This window comes from Brassica oleracea, unplaced genomic scaffold (genome assembly GCF_000695525.1).
Source record: "Brassica oleracea var. oleracea cultivar TO1000 unplaced genomic scaffold, BOL UnpScaffold00875, whole genome shotgun sequence".
NCBI classification, from domain to species: domain Eukaryota; kingdom Viridiplantae; phylum Streptophyta; class Magnoliopsida; order Brassicales; family Brassicaceae; genus Brassica; species Brassica oleracea.
The window spans coordinates 8705-25846 of NW_013617493.1; the positions used below are offsets into that span (position 1 = coordinate 8705).

General features: G+C 34.2%; 3 protein-coding genes across 3 annotated transcripts; 2 read left to right on the forward strand and 1 right to left on the reverse strand.

The window, feature by feature from the left end:
• Positions 1-1641: 1641 nt before the first annotated feature.
• LOC106320300 (putative glucuronosyltransferase PGSIP7) lies at positions 1642-6672 on the forward strand. The gene is made up of 4 exons (XM_013758663.1): positions 1642-2085; positions 5307-5770; positions 5852-5999; positions 6144-6672. The coding sequence occupies exons 1-4, from the start codon at positions 1760-1762 to the stop codon at positions 6670-6672; spliced, it is 1467 nt and encodes a 488-aa protein (XP_013614117.1). The 5' UTR covers positions 1642-1759.
• A 2731-nt stretch (positions 6673-9403) lies between these two features.
• On the forward strand, positions 9404-10270 carry LOC106320296 (zinc finger protein ZAT9-like). Its single transcript, XM_013758658.1, has one exon. The coding sequence runs from the start codon at positions 9501-9503 to the stop codon at positions 10083-10085; it is 585 nt and encodes a 194-aa protein (XP_013614112.1). The 5' UTR covers positions 9404-9500; the 3' UTR covers positions 10086-10270.
• A 122-nt stretch (positions 10271-10392) lies between these two features.
• On the reverse strand, positions 10393-12365 carry LOC106320294. Its single transcript, XM_013758657.1, has 4 exons — positions 11990-12365; positions 11823-11901; positions 11647-11704; positions 10393-11446 (listed from the first exon to the last, which is right to left on the reverse strand). The coding sequence occupies exons 1-4, from the start codon at positions 12251-12253 to the stop codon at positions 11185-11187; spliced, it is 663 nt and encodes a 220-aa protein (XP_013614111.1). The 5' UTR covers positions 12254-12365; the 3' UTR covers positions 10393-11184.
• Between the last annotated feature and the right edge of the window lie 4777 nt (positions 12366-17142).

Consider the following 17142-nt stretch of genomic DNA (forward strand, 5'->3'; position numbering starts at 1 on the left):
ATCTTCATTGATCTTCTCTTTGTCACACTTTTTGTCATCTTCACTGTCAGGTAACTCAACATCTTCTTCTGAATCCATATCAGCTGCATCGTCAGACTCCATATCACTTGAGTCGTCAGAATCCATAGGCTCTTCCTCTCTGTTAGGCGACTCAATACCTTCTTCCGCTATGTTAGGGGCTTGAGTACTCACACAAAACTGCGTCGAAGCTTTGTTCTTTACATATGTAAGAAAATTTCTAACTTGCCGATCATTGGTGATGATAACAGGTGGTGAGTAGATGCTACTGATCAAATCGGAAGGTAAATAACTCAGCTCTATATTGACCATGTTTACATCAATTCCAAAGTCTTCACACACCATAACCTTTGGGTTTTCAAAGCTTGAACCTGTGTCCAAAGTAAGTAACCTGCCTCTTTTTTCTTCATCAACAAGAAATCCCCATCCATTGTTCATCGACGATTTCCACAAACCACATGAAGCATAGATGTTAATCTTCATATTTTTGAAATGACAAAAGTTTGGAAGAACTAAAAAATGAAGAAGAATTTCCATGTTTAACTTCAGAAATCGTGCTATGTTGAAGAAGAAGACTAGATTTTAGGGAAAAAAAATTAAAAAAGGAAATAAAAAAAAATTAAAAGATTTACTGAATATTTCCTAACCGTTTTTGGCTAAATTTTCGGATTTTGTAATTTTATTAGGTAGAATTTGCATTCTATCTGTTTAGAAATTAGAAGGTCTGGTAGAATATTGTATATCACCAATGTAGACAAAAAGACAATATGAATAATGCATTTCCTACCTTAGTAGATTAATTAATTTTTGTAGCGCATCAAATCTACCAGTTATGTAGAACATAGAGGGAATGAGGATTTTATATTCTTCTGTAGTAGTTGTTAATGTTTTCGGTGTATTGCGCATTCTACGGTTGGTAGATCACTATGTCTTTGTTAGATTATATATTCTAAACCTCCGTAGATGGTAGATCTGATTTTCTAACACTTTTACCTCATTTTTGAAATTACTAATCAAACATTTTTTGAATCCAAATATATTTTTCTTATATACAGTTGCTTATCTACATCAAATACACTATTTTTCCAGATTTTTTTGCATTCTAAAAAAATTGATATGAATTTTTATATACAAAAAGGGTAGTGAATGTCCAAAAGTGACAAAAGTTGATTTTATTCTAAGGGGACAATACTTTAGTTTAGTTATTCTATATTGCCAATTTTCCCAAAGTTTTATAATGAAACAAACAAAAAGATGCATAAGAAAGTTGCTCAAAAAGATGCATTAAAACAAGAGTTGTAAAAAATGATTAAGAAACATCAAAATATCTTATATCAATGAAAAGGAGAAAAGAGGCCGAATTTACGTAATTGCATAAGTATATCAGATACAATCGGATACTTGTTCGGATACTGGGTAATAATACCCGATCCGATCCAGTACCAGAAGCTTAAACAAAATCATATCTAGTCGGGTATTTCTTTATATCCGCCGATGCAAAACCGAATTTTTCGGATGGGCATCGGTTCGGATCTTAGGATCCGGGAAATATGCCTAAGCCTAACTAGTACATGTGTTTGTATATAATTGCTTACCCTTTATAAGTATATGAGTGACGTTAGCCTCTCTCAAAAAGAGAGAAACAAAACCCAAAACCTTAAAGTTGAAAATCCCCACAAACACACAGTTCTCAAAGTTGTTAGTTTCTTCCTTCTTGGCTGGTGTTTAGAGAGTACTAAGCATGGATTTGCAGAGAGCTATGGTGTTCTCGTGTTGGGTTCTGTCTCTTTTGATCATCGAGACGTCAGGGTATCGCGATCAGCTGTTTCAGCCGCTGGAAGCTGAAAACGCAAACGCGATGACCATGGTGATGGAGCGAGGTTTACAGACGCGGCGGCCGGAGCACAAGAACGCATATGCGACGATGATGTACATGGGAACTCCAAGGGACTACGAGTTTTACGTTGCGACACGTGTCTTGATCAGATCGCTCAAAGGTCACCATGTTAACGCTGATATCGTCGTTATCGCCTCCCTCGACGTTCCACTCAACTGGATTCACAACCTGTAAGTGTCTTCTCATCTTCTTATTCTTTTCACCCCCGAAACACTTCCGTTTTAATTGGTTTAAAACATTTTTTTTAACTTTTAATTAAGTAATATCATAAAATTCCCAACCTTGTATAAATTACAAAAATGTTAAAAGTCAAATTGTTAATATCTAAATAGAGGAGAACATGGAAGAGCAGTGTGCGGGTAACAGCCTGAAAAAAATTCTAATATTTTCAAAAATTAGTAATTATAAGTATTTTTAGCTTAGAAGCAACAAAGACGGCATAATAACAATTAAGATTATGCTTAGGACGCCTTGGCTCTTTTGAAAACATAAAATAAAACTGAAAATATCCGAACAAGACAGTCTTAATAGCAGACGTGTTTCCACGACCTTTATAAGCTTTCTTGTCTATTTTATTCGTTTTTATCTCTAGGCTCTACCTATTGTTGATATCCCTATTCGAAAACGCAGCTGCCTAGAGGGCCGCGCTGTTCCGAGGTTGACTGCGGCGATTATCCTAAATTGGTGTAGTCAGGCGTTGACCCACGTAAGACCGTCTAATTTCCGCGTTGATCGCCTAATCCCGCGTTGACCACCTAAGTTTTTATTTTTTTATTTTTTTATTTTTTTCCGTCCGTGTAAGTTAAAACACGGTTGATTATTTTTTACTCACTATTGACAGATTTTGTGTAATTATTCATTACTAAATAATTATAATTAGCTATCAAACCCAAAACAAACACATACATACTACATTTAGGGATTTTTTTCGTACCAAACCCACCATTTACGAATCAAAAAGAGACTGTTTAAAATTATATATAAAAAATTATATAATTATGTCTAAGAACTTGTATCATCATGTTTAAAATTAGCTAAATATATTATAAATATATTAAATTGTATTTAAAACTAGGTCTCACATAATCCCCGAGTATTCTCCGATTTTTCGATAATTCGCTAGGTCCGAAATTACCGTCTGACTAGTGGATACGTAGTTCCTAACAGGGGTTGATATACAATTCTCTTAGCGATAATTAAATGGTTTCCTTCAAACATAGAAAGCTAACTTTTAAAGTTTTACTCCTTCCATTTCTTGAAAATGTTGTTTTAGAGTTTTATTTTTTGTTTAAAAGAACTGTCGTTTTGTGTTTTCAATACAAAATTTTAAATAAATATTTATTTTTAAACTCAATGTATTAGTGTATTAATTAGAAAGAATTTTTTTTAATGTGCTGCAAAATCTTTCGGATGACACTTTTTAAACAGAGGGAGTAATGATCAATTCCGTTTTTGTCTACCATACTGCATCCTATGCGTATCACCCTTTTGATTTCTTATGCAAAACTTACACGGGTTAGGTGCAAGTTTAATGTTTTTTTCTTGATAAAATTGTTTTTAAGCCAAAAAAATTGTAACTATGTCGTGTTAGACTAATCTTCATATAATTTATGTTTCATTATGTTAATTATTTTTAAAATTGCAATAATGTCCTTAATTTCAATTATAAGTTCGAAATTAAAATTAACAAAATTATTGTTAAATATTAAAATATAATAAATAATTAAAGTAATTAAAATAAAAGAAAATGTTAAAATCCACATAAAATGATTATTTTCTTTCCATATTTTTCTGAAAAAATAATTTTTTCATATATGGAAACTGAATATTTCCAAATATTTTATTCTCATATTTTCGGAACTGGTTATTCTTATCCATAGAATACACTAAATCTGTAGAACTCGGTTTTTACAAGTTTTTAGATTTATAGTAATATGTAGATTTTGATTTCTACAGGTTTTAGATTTACAGTAAATCTGTAGAAATTGTTTTCTACAGGTTTTTAGATTTATAATAATGTGTAGATTTCGATTACTATAGGTTTTAGATTTATTGTAATATGTAAATTTCGATTTCTACAAATTTAAGAGTGATAAGTTAAGCGCTGAATGTGTATTCTAAATATTTTTAAAGTACTATTATTTACGTAGATCACATATTATAAACATATTAGATTCAATGAAAAAAATGGATTTCATTTTCTACTTCGTACGTAGAATGTCAATTCTACTTTATGTAGAACAGAATCTGAAATTATGATTTAAACATTTTTTAGAACAGGAAAAAATACCACTAAGTTCTATAAGTATTTTATTAGTAGTTACTATTTTTCCAATTTTTTTTTGTTTGTAAAACTATTTATTTAATTTATTTCAAAAATACTAAAAAGCACTAAAAGCAAAAATGATACGAAATAGAAATTAGTCTAATAGACAATAGTTACTATTTTTTTTGCCTAAAAACAATTTTCCCAGGTAAAGTGGAAATAAACTATATGATAAACAATAGTGGACTTGTTGATAATTTTAATTTTTAAGAGATAAGAAAAGATATTATAAAAAAGTAAATGGGGCTGTCAAATACCTTATTTTAGTAACTCATAGTTTCGGTCCTTTTAAAAAAAAATTGTTGGTTTTCCTTTTCTGAAAAGGGAAAAGTGTCAAATTAATTAAAAATACATTTCTTGCTTAATACATAATATTTAAAAAACATTCAACTACAAGAAACTAAAAGCATCTCCGACGGAGGTTTGTAAATAGAGTTCTCTGACATAAAATATTTAAAAACAAAATAGGAAAGAGAAATCAAAAAAGTTCTAAAACAAACCTCAGCAAGAACCGTATGAAAGACATTACACCCACTTATTTATCATGTCACCGGTCAATTGTTCTTTATAAGTTTAATTTTAAATAAATAATTAATTTAGATTAAAAATACTAATACTTTATTAATAAGAATCTCAAATTAGCATATTTATGGTTGGAGGTGCTCTAATACAGTTCTCGAGGGTTTACAAAAACAAATACAATTCTCGAACAATAGATTCTTAATTAATACAGTTCACTAATGGGGGAGAACACCCTCAATGCTTAGTATCTCAAAGAGATTTCTAAAATATAAAATATTGTATTTCAAAGCATTTTGTAATTAAATAAATTTCAGTTGTTTTTAAGAAAATGAAACTAATTACACTTTGACAAATGGTACAAGAATCTCTTAAAACGTGTCATGAGTTCTCATTTTAGTCCAAAAAGTTTCTCCCACCTCTTTTTTTTTTCTTTTTAATTCTTTCTTTTTTTGTAACATTCTTTTTCATTTTCTTATTATCTTTTTAATACCTTCTTGAGATCTTACCAAGTTACCACTGAACAATGAACATGCTCTTATGTAGGGAAGAACTGGACGGAGCAAAAGTAGTGAGAGTAGAGAATCTGGAGAATCCATACAAGAAACAAACCAACTTCGACAATAGATTCAAACTTAGTCTGAACAAGCTCTACGCTTGGTCTCTCTCAAACTACGACCGTGTTGTTATGCTCGATGCCGACAATCTATTCCTCAAGAGCACCGACGAGCTCTTCCAATGCGGCTCATTTTGTGCTGTCTTCATCAACCCTTGCATCTTCCACACTGGCCTCTTTGTGTTGCAGCCATCAATGGAGGTCTTCAGAGACATGATTCGTGAGCTTGAAGTAAAAAGAGATAATCCTGATGGAGCTGATCAAGGCTTTCTTGTTAGTTACTTCTCTGATTTACTTAATCAGCCTCTGTTTCGTCCTCCTAATAACCGCAGCACCGTGCTCATCGGACATTTTAGGCTTCCTTTGGGGTATCAAATGGACGCCACTTACTATTGTAAGTGATCTCTATTCTCTCTCCATTTCAATAACCCCAAAGTTCAGGAACATTTTGCTAATCTTTGTGGATTATTATTAGACCTTAAACTCAGATGGAACGTACCGTGTGGACCAAACAGTGTAATCACATTCCCTGGAGCAGTCTGGTTAAAGCCATGGTACTGGTGGTCATGGCCTGTTCTTCCTTTAGGTATATCATGGCACCACCAACGCTGCTACACCATAAGGTATATTTCATTGCACATACCGAAACCCATACTAGTCTTCATAATCTCCATATCGCTTTGTTATAAATTAAAAAAGGCTATATTTAATATATTATGGAGCCACGTCTAAGTTTATAAATTTCTCACACTCCTCTTGCATTGCAGTTACTCAGCGGAGATGCCTTGGGTCCTAATCCAAGCAGTGTTCTACCTAGGAATCATACTAGTCACGCGTCTAACGCGTTCCAGCATGTCCAAGCTATGGCACCGACGTTCTGACAAGAATCTAACAGCTTTCAAGATGGTTGCACTCCTCTTGATCCTGTCAGCATACATTATACCCTCCTTCATCATCCCACAGACCATCCACCCGCTCATGGGTTGGTCACTCTACCTGACCGGTTCTTTTGCTTTCTCCTCCATTCCCATCAATGCTTTCTTGCTTCCAGTGCTCCATGTTTTGACACCGTGGCTTGGCATTCTCGGGACGCTCCTTGTGATGGCTTTTCCCTCTTATCCTGATGGTGTTGTTAGAGCATTGTCGATTTTCGGATATGCCTTCTGTTGTGCACCGTTTCTATGGGTCTCCTTTGTGAAGATCACATCCCATCTTCAAATTTTGATTGACAAAGAGGTTTTGTTTCCCCGGTTGGGTGAGTCCGGGAGTAGTTCTAGTCTCAGCAAATTGTATTGATTAATACGGTGGATTGCTTCTGTACATAAAGGTTAGAGAATATTAACAAATATGACATTGGCTTTTTCTTCATTTAATATCCTATCAAAGATATATCTCTCACATTTGTCTAGCTTTTTTCACTGGGATTAAAAGGAAATGCATGAGTGGAACTAAAGATTTCAAAAGAAAACGTAAGTACCTTTTGTTAAATTGAGTTCATTTTATGTATGATCGGCCCACTAGGACCACATTTCTCCACCAGAAGCTTAAAGGCTTAAAGCGCCTAAGGGTATGCCACATGCCCCACATTTATATGGCCAACGAGACCCGATTTACCAAAAACCATTCATCTCATGTTTTTGTTCGGATAACATAATGAAATCATTTGTCCAAAAAAAAACATAATGAAATCTTTTCCCTCTGTCTTTTCTTTAAAAGAAAGTTGCTCCAGTTAAGTTAAAAATCTAAACATTAAACAAAACTCTTCATCTTTATTATGGTGTCGACCGTCAGTGGATAAATGATTATTTAACTCTGAAAGTCAGGTAAGGGTAAACATGCAGAAACGTGATTTTAAAAGATGGATCAGGGATATTTCTGTAATAAATAAGGAAGTTACTTGGTGCCCATTAAAAAAGGTGTTATGTTTCTTTAGTGTCAAGACAGAAACATGAATGGTTCTGTATTAGTGTTATAAAACTACCACTACAAAGCTACGAATGCAGCTGGCGACAGAAACTGCAACCACAAAGAAAGTAGGAACCTAACAGAATAAATAAAATATACTTTTTTACCAAAAAGATAAAAATAAACTTTGTTTTTAAAATTTTGAAAAGTAGCAACGAATAAGGTGAATGTAGACCGATATTCCAGAAATTTATATCCAGCCAGCGATAATGTATGTCTCCCATTTACTACATTTTAGCCAAATTTCTCAATTTTTTTTTGGTTTCCTGAGATGTCTCATTGTTGACAAATAAATACTAGATATTTCATTATCTAGACATGGATTGTACCTTTACTTATATACTTTTTTTTAAACACGACCTTTATTTAGGGATTATTTGTGAAATAACCAAAAAACAATGGGAAATTAGATTTTTAGTAAGAAGATAAAGAGAGATAGAAAGAGAAATGAGGAGAGAGAGAGACTATTTTAGTTAGTTTGTGAATTTGTGTTTTTTTTTTATGTATATTGAGTCTAATTTCTCTTTTACTTATCTACCTTTTCATTCAACTAGTCTATAAATGTTTAATACTCTCTCCATTTTCTTTTAAATGACGTTTTAGAATATTTGTTTTGTTTCAATATAGTTGACGTTCCCAAACAATACGAAGTATAATGACATATGAGTTTATTGACCCTTATACTATTATTCTTTCAAAATGAAATGTGTGTCACCAGAGATGATAATGAATTGATGGAGAAGGGTATTAGAGATATTTTATTAGATGCCTTAATTTGTGTGAAACTCATAGAACATCATGTAAACAAAAAACAGAGGAAGTATTCGATGTGTTTCACAAAGCAATTTATTTTGACTTTTTCTTTTTATTACACAAATAGTAACATTTTAGAGTTTCAATGTAATTTATATTTACTTTAACCTTAACAGAAATTACAAAATGCATTGATCTTCAAAATAACTTTATTTATCTTAAATATTATTAGTTAAATAGATGTAATTAATAAAAACATAAATGTATTTCTATCATTATCTTAAATTTTATGAAACAGAGGAGTATAACTATTCCATATAAATGTGATTGTTTCAATTTTTGGATGTTCACTCAAATGAACACATGAATGAACATTTGTTTGGCTTGGAAATTTAAAGAATAAAACAGAAAATGTAATTGATAACAAAATTTTGATCGAACCCAGGGCAGACCATAGGTATAGGTGAAACATTTGTAACATACACCCAAATTTTTTGAAAAAAATTACATACAAATAGGTTCCTAAAAAAAATATTTAGAACTCCAAATTTGTAAAAAAAAAAATTTTACAAAGAAACAGCAACAGGTTCCCAAAATTTCAGGGGCGGTCTGATCGAACTGAATGTGTCAAGTTTGTAGAAACATGAAACTGCAGTTATATGACCGTTCAAATAAAACCTGCAGTCATAAAACAAAATCCAATCCTAGTGATTACCAAAAAAAAAATCCAATCCTAGTTCGAATTTCAAAATATTGAGACCCTAATCATATACTTGAACACATCACAAAGCTGAAAGTTGCTTTGTTTTTTTTTTCTCTCATTCGAAATAAGAGCAATGAGTACAATCAATAATCTCTCGGTATATTGGCAAACGATTTTTCAATCAATAATCGTTTTCTTGTCAAGTTTTTTTTTTTAAAAAATTGTTTTTTTGTACATCATTTACCTTTATTAAGCTTCTAAACTCATCTATGCATTGGAGAAGTGCCTAGTCAATAAAAGGCAAAGCAACAACTTTCTTTTTGCTCTTTCGTGTCTCCTTTCGTCTCTCTTTTAAACGATTTTACATTTTTAATAAACAAAATTTAGCTGATTCTCTTGCAAGAACATGTATAATTCCAATCACAATATACACAGAACTTATCATTAAAAATTCCAATCTTTAGGATTAATTCGAGATTCTATACTCGGTAGTGGTCATCGTTGTCAGTCGAATTAAAAATAGTATAGTTTTCTCTAAATTGTTCTACTAAAACTAAATAAATAAAGTTTATCTTTACGTATCATTAGTAGTAGTTATCGTATGGACCAAAAGAGTAGAATGCTTGTTACCTACTCTCTCTCTCTCTCTCTAAAGGACAGAGAAACATAAAGTCTTTAGTTCTGTTCTTGTTTCATTTGGAAAATGCAGAAGCACAAATGCAAGCTCTGTTCCAAGAGTTTCTGTAATGGCAGAGCACTTGGAGGTCACATGAAGTCCCACTTGGTCTCATCACACACGCCAACTCGGAAGAAACTCAGCGACTCGGTGTATTCGTCTTCGTCTTCTTCAGAAGGTAAAACTCTGGTCTACGGGTTGCGAGAGAACCCGAGGAAAAGTTTCCGGGTCTTCAGTCAAGATCCTGAGTCATCCATCGTTTACAACAGCGACACCGAACCTGAATCCGTAGACCCGGTTCGTAAACGGAGCAGGACAGCGGTTTCCAAGAACAAGAAGAAGAAGAAAAGGAGTAAGAAGATGACGAGTCATATTAGCTCTCCCGAACCTGCGAGTTCTGTCTCCGATGGTTCTCAGGAACATGATTTAGCCATGTGTTTGATGATGCTCTCGAGAGACTCAAGGAAGATTGTGCTGAAGAAACCAGTTTTTGCAGTTGAAGAAACGAAGCCGGAAAAGAGACAATTCCCGGAGCTCCGCCGCTGTGTGATAGATCTGAATCTTCCTCCGCCGCAAGAAAACGATGTTACCACCGTAGTTTCGGTCATGTAAAACAGATGAGGGTTTCAGATATTATTGGATACAGTAAAAAAATCAAAACATCATGTTGATTTGTGGTTTCTTCAGGATCATTGATCTTTAAACTAGTAAACCATTTATTAGTTTGGAATCTTCGTATATCTCTATCAAACAATGTAAGACAAGAGATAAAACAAGCAACAAGTACTACTTCAAGATTTGTTCTTCAGTTTTTAGGGTCATCGATGATGATAATAATATATTGTTGGATCTTTGTTATCTCTCTATGATATTTAGAATTCTTGAGTTGATTCTTTTGCATGATCTTTGGATCTTGGATATTTGATTTATTAACGTGTTTTAAAAGAAACTTTAATTTCAACTGTATTTTTTTTGTTTACACCAGTGTGTGCTAGGCTGCTAGTCTTTTTTTAATAATGTAAATATTATTCTTGTCACGTGTAGCATCTGTGTGTCGGAACAACTAGTATACTTGTAAATACTCAAAACATCCATAATATCATGGATATTCAAATGTGAGCTTGTTCGTTTGTTCATGTAAAAACATTAAGATATTAACATCATGTATTTTAAAATCGAATTTGCATTGCCATACACTACATTGCTAATATATGCTTGGTAATTATGGTTTTATTAAAAAGCCGAATATATACATACATCACGTTACCAAAGAATATAAAAGGCAAAGATTTGAATTTGAGTTGTTGGAACTTTAATAAATTGTTGAGTAAAGAAGAGGCTTACACACAATGGAATCTATAATGTTAAGTACTTATCTTTGCTTCGATCTCAATTTTCACCATATTCCCATCACACAAAAACAAAACAAAAGTTATATGTGTTTAATAATTATATAAATAATCGCATCCAAATTAATATATAACTCCTCAGACTACAAGAAAAACGTTATACTAATATTTAAAAGGAACCACGTGAACAACAAAACCCATCACTTTTTCTTTAAACAAGACAGGATGATCCGAGATGAATGCTAAGAGCATCATTAACCAAAAAACCCATTTTGGGTTTCTTAATGATTTTTAAGTATTAAATATTACTTAAGAGATCAAGTTAAGAGACACCAACATTTTTGTGCTCCAATGGGAGTTTCTTATTTAGAGGTTCTTGGAAAACAAAATTTATGGAGTGTAGCAGAAATACTGTTACCTCCAGGCTTGAATCCATAATCAATCTTCTGAGAGGTTTTTCTGTATGAAGGAGCAGGAACTGGGAAGGAGGAGCCATTGAAATAAGAACCATCATCGAGGTTTCTAGTAAACAAGAGGCTTTCAAAAATTATGTTTTCTGATAAGAAATTATCTAGTTCTTTGGAATCTGAGCCATGTATCGTCTTAATGGTATCAATGCAGCAGCTGAAACGTAAAAAATGACAATAATCAGTTTCTTCTCACATTTATCTTAGCAACTGAACCTAAAAGATTCTTATAATATTCAGATAAAAAGTTGAGTAAGCTTCAGCACTGTCAGTGTAGGAGCTTGTGAAAGAGAGTAATAAGTTCTTGCAAGGGAAAATGATAAGGCCAACCAAAGAGAAACATTGATGTCTGGTTACCTGCAAGTTTCCTTGCTGAATTTCTTTTCTTCGATCCCGTAGAGAGTCTTGAAAACCTCTGGCTCAACCCGGCAGAAATATGGCCGATTTGTACACAGGAAGCGTTACAAATATTGAGCATTGTTTCACTCTCCAAATCAGAGAGAAAAACACAAATGATTTGCTAAAAAAACTACCAGCATAAATGGAGCACTTGCATGTAGCTTTGTCGTAGTTTATACACCACCCATCATCACCAATCATGCTTCGATACAGCTACAGATTAAAAGCATAACATCTCAACTTTCAAAAGCAATGAACAGAGGACTTTCGTCGAACAAGTGGTGTGTGTAAACAAACAGACCTCAACGTCATCGGGGTCGTCGTCAGGTGTGGCGAAAGCGAAGTCCTTTGCGAGCTTACAGCAAGCTCCACAGCCTTCTATGCATTGCCACGTCAGCTCCTTCGCTGTTCCTCCGGAGAAACCGCTCGTCGACGTCGTCGTCGTTGCCCGCTTCTTCTCCGGTTTGGTTTTCTTTGCGTTAAGTTGCGTGACTTGGGACCGTCTTGTGGCAGAGATAATCGTCAAGGGCATTGGTGCCGTCGCTAACGCAAGCGAAGGAAACATTTTTGTTTGGCGCAAAATTAAACGGAAAGTTGGTAAGAACCGACCATGATTATCCCAGTTTCTTAATAGGGTTTTTAAGGAAAATCACTCATTTAATTAAATCAAAAGTAAATAAATTTAGATAACCGATCCTTAATTGAGCATTTTAGACACTGATCTTTAGAAGGGTTTTAAACACACATATGTCAGCATACAATCAAATATAATTTTTTTTTTCTCTCTTTATTTTTTTTTATTTCTCTTTCTTCGTCTTCTCTTTTATTTCTCCGTGAACACGACGATGTCTTCTCCATGAGACGACAAAGGCCATCGTCTTCGATTTTCAGCAAAGGAGTTTCTAGGGTTTCTGGTTTCGGTGTCGTGGACATGCGCAGCCGTGGTTTCAGTGCTAGATCCTCTCAGATCAACAATGTTGGATCTATTAATCAAGCTCTTATGCAATCCATGGAGCAAAAGGTGCGATTTTTAACTCATTTGTGTTAAAATAGAGATAATCCAAATTGAATTGATTGGATATGTATTTATTTATTCCTTGGCAACAATTGAATCATATCTTGTTCATGATTACTCTCACTCTTCTTCTCAGTAGCTCAAATGATTAAGATTAGGTTGTGTGGTTTCACTAAGTTAAGATCATCAAAGAGGAATCTTTGTCTGAGAAGGCATATCTGTTTTCTTTTTTCTTTTTTTTGTAAGTGTGAGTAAAGCTTGATTGTTTTTCGGTTTGTCAACACATATGGAGTTTTGCTACTGCTACTAATGACGATGCTGGTGATGGTACGATCACTCAACTGCTCTTAAAACGAGTGTCTATGTGCTGTTGTTGTTCTTGTTTCATATTTATGTTTCATGTTCTGTTTTAGTGGTTTAGGTGTGTGTTGTTGTTGTTCTTGTCCTGTTGTAGTTGTCTAAGTGATGAAAAGCTTGTGACTTTTGGTTTCTCTTGCTGTCATAAATATGAACCAGATTACTGAGACTTTTGTTTTTGTGATGACTGGATGTGTAAGTGATCATATCGTGTAAATGTCATCTAAAAAACTGAGACTTTTGTTCTTCTGTGTTTCAGGGTTTGATGGACCACGGAGAGAAAGACATCACTGCATGGTGTGAAGATCTTCATGAAAAGTGTCATGTTTGTTGTCAGGCCTTTCTAAGATCACTCATGGACTTGTGTATGCTTTTGTATACTTGTGTCATGTTTCAATGCAAAGTCACGAGCTTTTGTTTGCTTTTGTATCGTTGTGTATTATCAAAATCACAGACTGTTGTATTCTTGTGTACTATAAAGTTTGTATACAAAGTCTCGGACTTCTGTTAATGTTCTATATAACTTCACAACACTTTTGTTCTCTCTTCACGACACTTTTGTTCTCTCTTCACAACACTCTCTCCACAACACTCTTTCTATTCAAAGTCCATATAAAGTTTCACAACACTCTTGTTTTTTTATGAAAATCTATGCTTAAAATGTTATCTTGTACTATTTTTTATTTAAAAATAAAAATTTATACTCAAAAAAAAAAAATTTAATTTTTTTTTAAGAATCCTTAATTAAGAAACTACCAATGGAGCATAAAAACTAAGTGTTTATTAACTAAAGTTCTTAATTACATTTATTTTTTAAAAAAGTCATTAAGAAATCCAAATGAGGTTATAGGGTTAATCATGCTAAGAGCATAAACATCCCAAGTTTATTAAAGAGGTTTTTGACAAAATGTGAGCCCCACTGACGCGTGGATCCCACAAAAATTTTAAAAACTAGTCCCCAAAATCACGAAATAAGGATCAGTCTTTGGGGATTTTTTGCACTGTTTGCGGGCCCCACTGCCACGTAGCGGCCCGCGATTGGTTTATTTTCTAATTTTTTCTTTAAAAAAAAATAAAAAAAAAATTCTTAAGGACCCAAATGGGGTTTTACCGATAATCATGGTCTTACGTCCTGTATAAATTCCCCTTTAACCAAAAATGAAAATATAACTTTTAGTGGAAAATTCATTGCAACATTTTGATAACATATACAAACATTTTTCAATATTTTCAAACAAAACACTAGTATTATATAATACTCCCTCCGTTTCATATTAAGGGTCATTTTAGAGAATGTTTTTGTTACAAAATAAGTGCCATTTTCGATTTTCAATGCAAAATTTATTAATGTTATGCAAAATTTATTTTTCTATTGGTTGAAATATGGTTAGGTGTATATGTAAGAGTGTTTTTTATAGGAAATGTACAAAATAAATTGTTTCCTTAATCTGTGTGCCGAAACCTAAAGCGACACTTATCACTACAAGAAAACATAAGTTTAACGAGGGCGGTTTTCCTCGTGAGTTCGTCGTAAAAGAGGCTTTACGAGGAATTAGCGAGGAAACACGTTTTCTCGTTACTCGTTCGTCGTAACATATATTTCCTCGCTAATTCGTCGTAACTTAGCGAGGAAAATATTTCGTCGTAAAGACCACGTAAATATTCCACGTAAGGAGGTCGCTGTATTTCCTCGTAAATACCTCGAAACGTGTTCCTCGTAAAATACTCGTTTATCTTTCCTCGCCATTTCCTCGTAAATGTTTCCTCGTAAAATATTCGTTTATTTTTTCTCGTCATTTCCTCGTAAAGTTTCCACGTAAATAGGTAGTAAAAATTTAGTAAACTTTTTTTAGGAACAACCTTAAAAAAATAATAAATATTGTTAGTAAAAATTTAAAGTTAAATTAAATGAATAATAAAAAATTAAAATTTTAGAAAATTTACCTCCTCGTAAATCTTATCCACTTCAAGTGTGGATAAGGTGACGAGTAATCCGTCGGTAGACTGCTGGGTCAACTGGGTCTGGCGGTTTTCAACCCGAGCAACCACGTTGTTGTAGATTTGCTCGGACTTGCCATCTACAAATACGCCCGCCTTGTTCTTGTGGGTCCTCTCCTAAAGTTCCATAAGAGACGGGAGATGTCCCGTCTCTTTGGCCTAAAAAACATTTAAGAAAGTTAGAATAAAAATATATATATTAAAAAAATTATTTAATAAAATATTTAATTACCGTTTCCATACGGACACCGGCTTCGGTTTTTTGGCCCGTAGTGTGAAGCATCGCCCGTTCCCGTGCTCATCGATCGTGTTACGGGAGTTAGAGCAAGACTGGGAAATTCTAATGGAATCAGGAAGACGCCAATAACGGATGAGGCCAGCCCACACATCCGTGGTGAGCTCAGCGGGTTTGCCACGCTCATTCTCCTTCACGATCCTGTCACCCTTCTAGTTGGAGACCGTGTCCAACAAGTGAATTTTCGCCTTCGCGTAAAACGCCTTCCTCACCCTCTCAGTGACCCCCAAGGCCCAGTGATATTTTTGCTGTGGAAAAAATTAAATAAATAATTAGTTTTTTAAAAGAAATATATATAAATCATGAAAAAATTAAAGTATATATAATTAATTAATAGAAACTTACAGCGTAAATTTTGAACCACGTCTTTCTGACGTAGTGAGGCGTCTTACTCCAGTTCGGATGTGGCATGGAGAAGTAACCTTTGATCGTGTCGGTTACGTCCGATGCAAGACATCCGTCAACCCCCCACCTGGAAAAAAACAAATTTAAAATATAAATTATTTTTTAATGTTATAAAAGAATTTTACACAAATTAAAAGAAAAATTAATGTAACATACCACAAAGTTCCGTCCGGTCGGTCGAGGACGATGACTGGTAAACCTTCTCTACCTGGTAGACGGAGAATGTCCTCGACAGTGTACTGCGAGTAAGGAGCACTCGGAGGCACCATCAAATCGGGATGAACACCGGCGGGCATCGGAGGAGCCATCGGAGGAGGCATAGGAGGAGGCATCGTCGGAGGAGCCATCAGAGGAGGCACAGGAGGAACCGATGGTGCACTAGAATAAGGCGACCGAGAGACTCTCTGAGAAGACTGAGTCTCGGGAACAGTCTCCGGATCCGAAGAACCGGGAGCTGAAGAAGAATTGGGAGCTGAAGAAGACGACATGTCTAAATGACTACCAGGCTCACCGAACATCTGTCTGTAATGGGGAGTAAGTCTGTTCCTTCGAATCGTCTGGAAAAAAAATTTAATTTTTAAAATTAACATCAATAGTATAATTTCCTACATTATCCACCTAATCAACACTAATTAACATAAAACCCGTAAACCTATCTAAATTCCCTATACTAACCACATAATCTATCCTAAACTAATCAAATTAGAGAGGAATTAGAGAGACTTACCATTGCTACGAAATAGAAAGGATGTGGAGAGGAAGTAGAGAGGAAAGAAAGAGTGAGCGCTCGGGAGTATATATAAGATTACTTATCCTCATTATTTCCTCGTAAAGTTACGAGGAATTACAAAGGCCCGTTCACAAATCACACCATATCTCAAATCACACAACTCAGCAAAATGCTTTTCAAATTAGAAATATTTGAAAAAAAAAAGGAAGAGAAGAAAGATATTGGAACACATGTGGACTAGACTTACGTAAGTCTAGCCACATGTGATTCCAGTATCTTTCTTCTCTTCTCTTCTTTTTTTTCTAGTTTTTATTCTACGAGGAATTAGCAAGGCCAGCTTTCTTTTTTTGGATACGAGGTATTTACGACGATTTGCGCTTACGTGGAATAAACGAGCTCTTTCGTCGTTATTTCCTCGTTGACTTACGAGTGCTTTACGACGATTTCTTCTTACGTGGAATTAACGAGTCCCGCGTTCTTTTTTTTTTTATATTTCGTCGTAATATCCAAGTTTATTTACGAGGAATTAACGAGTATTATGTTTAAATCCCTAAAATCCAAAACCCAAACCCCATCTTCCTTATCTTCTACTTCATATATTCTAAACCCCAAACTCATCTACCCTTTAAACTCAACATATTCTTTCACCTCAAT

What these genes read in the sequence shown, in the direction of transcription:
- LOC106320300 (XM_013758663.1), top strand. Translation starts at nt 1,760, where the DNA reads ATGGATTTGCAGAGAGCTATGGTGTTCTCGTGTTGGGTTCTGTCTCTT. An exon ending in CTCAACTGGATTCACAACCT is followed by an intron (nt 2,086 to 5,306) that starts GTAAGTGTCTTC and finishes GCTCTTATGTAG; the next exon opens with GGAAGAACTGGACGGAGCAA. An exon ending in AATGGACGCCACTTACTATT is followed by an intron (nt 5,771 to 5,851) that starts GTAAGTGATCTC and finishes GATTATTATTAG; the next exon opens with ACCTTAAACTCAGATGGAAC.
- LOC106320296 (XM_013758658.1), top strand. Translation starts at nt 9,501, where the DNA reads ATGCAGAAGCACAAATGCAAGCTCTGTTCCAAGAGTTTCTGTAATGGC.
- LOC106320294 (XM_013758657.1), bottom strand. Translation starts at nt 12,253, where the DNA reads ATGTTTCCTTCGCTTGCGTTAGCGACGGCACCAATGCCCTTGACGATT. An exon ending in ACGACCCCGATGACGTTGAG is followed by an intron (nt 11,902 to 11,989) that starts GTCTGTTTGTTT and finishes TTTAATCTGTAG; the next exon opens with CTGTATCGAAGCATGATTGG. An exon ending in CAAGTGCTCCATTTATGCTG is followed by an intron (nt 11,705 to 11,822) that starts GTAGTTTTTTTA and finishes GGGTTGAGCCAG; the next exon opens with AGGTTTTCAAGACTCTCTAC.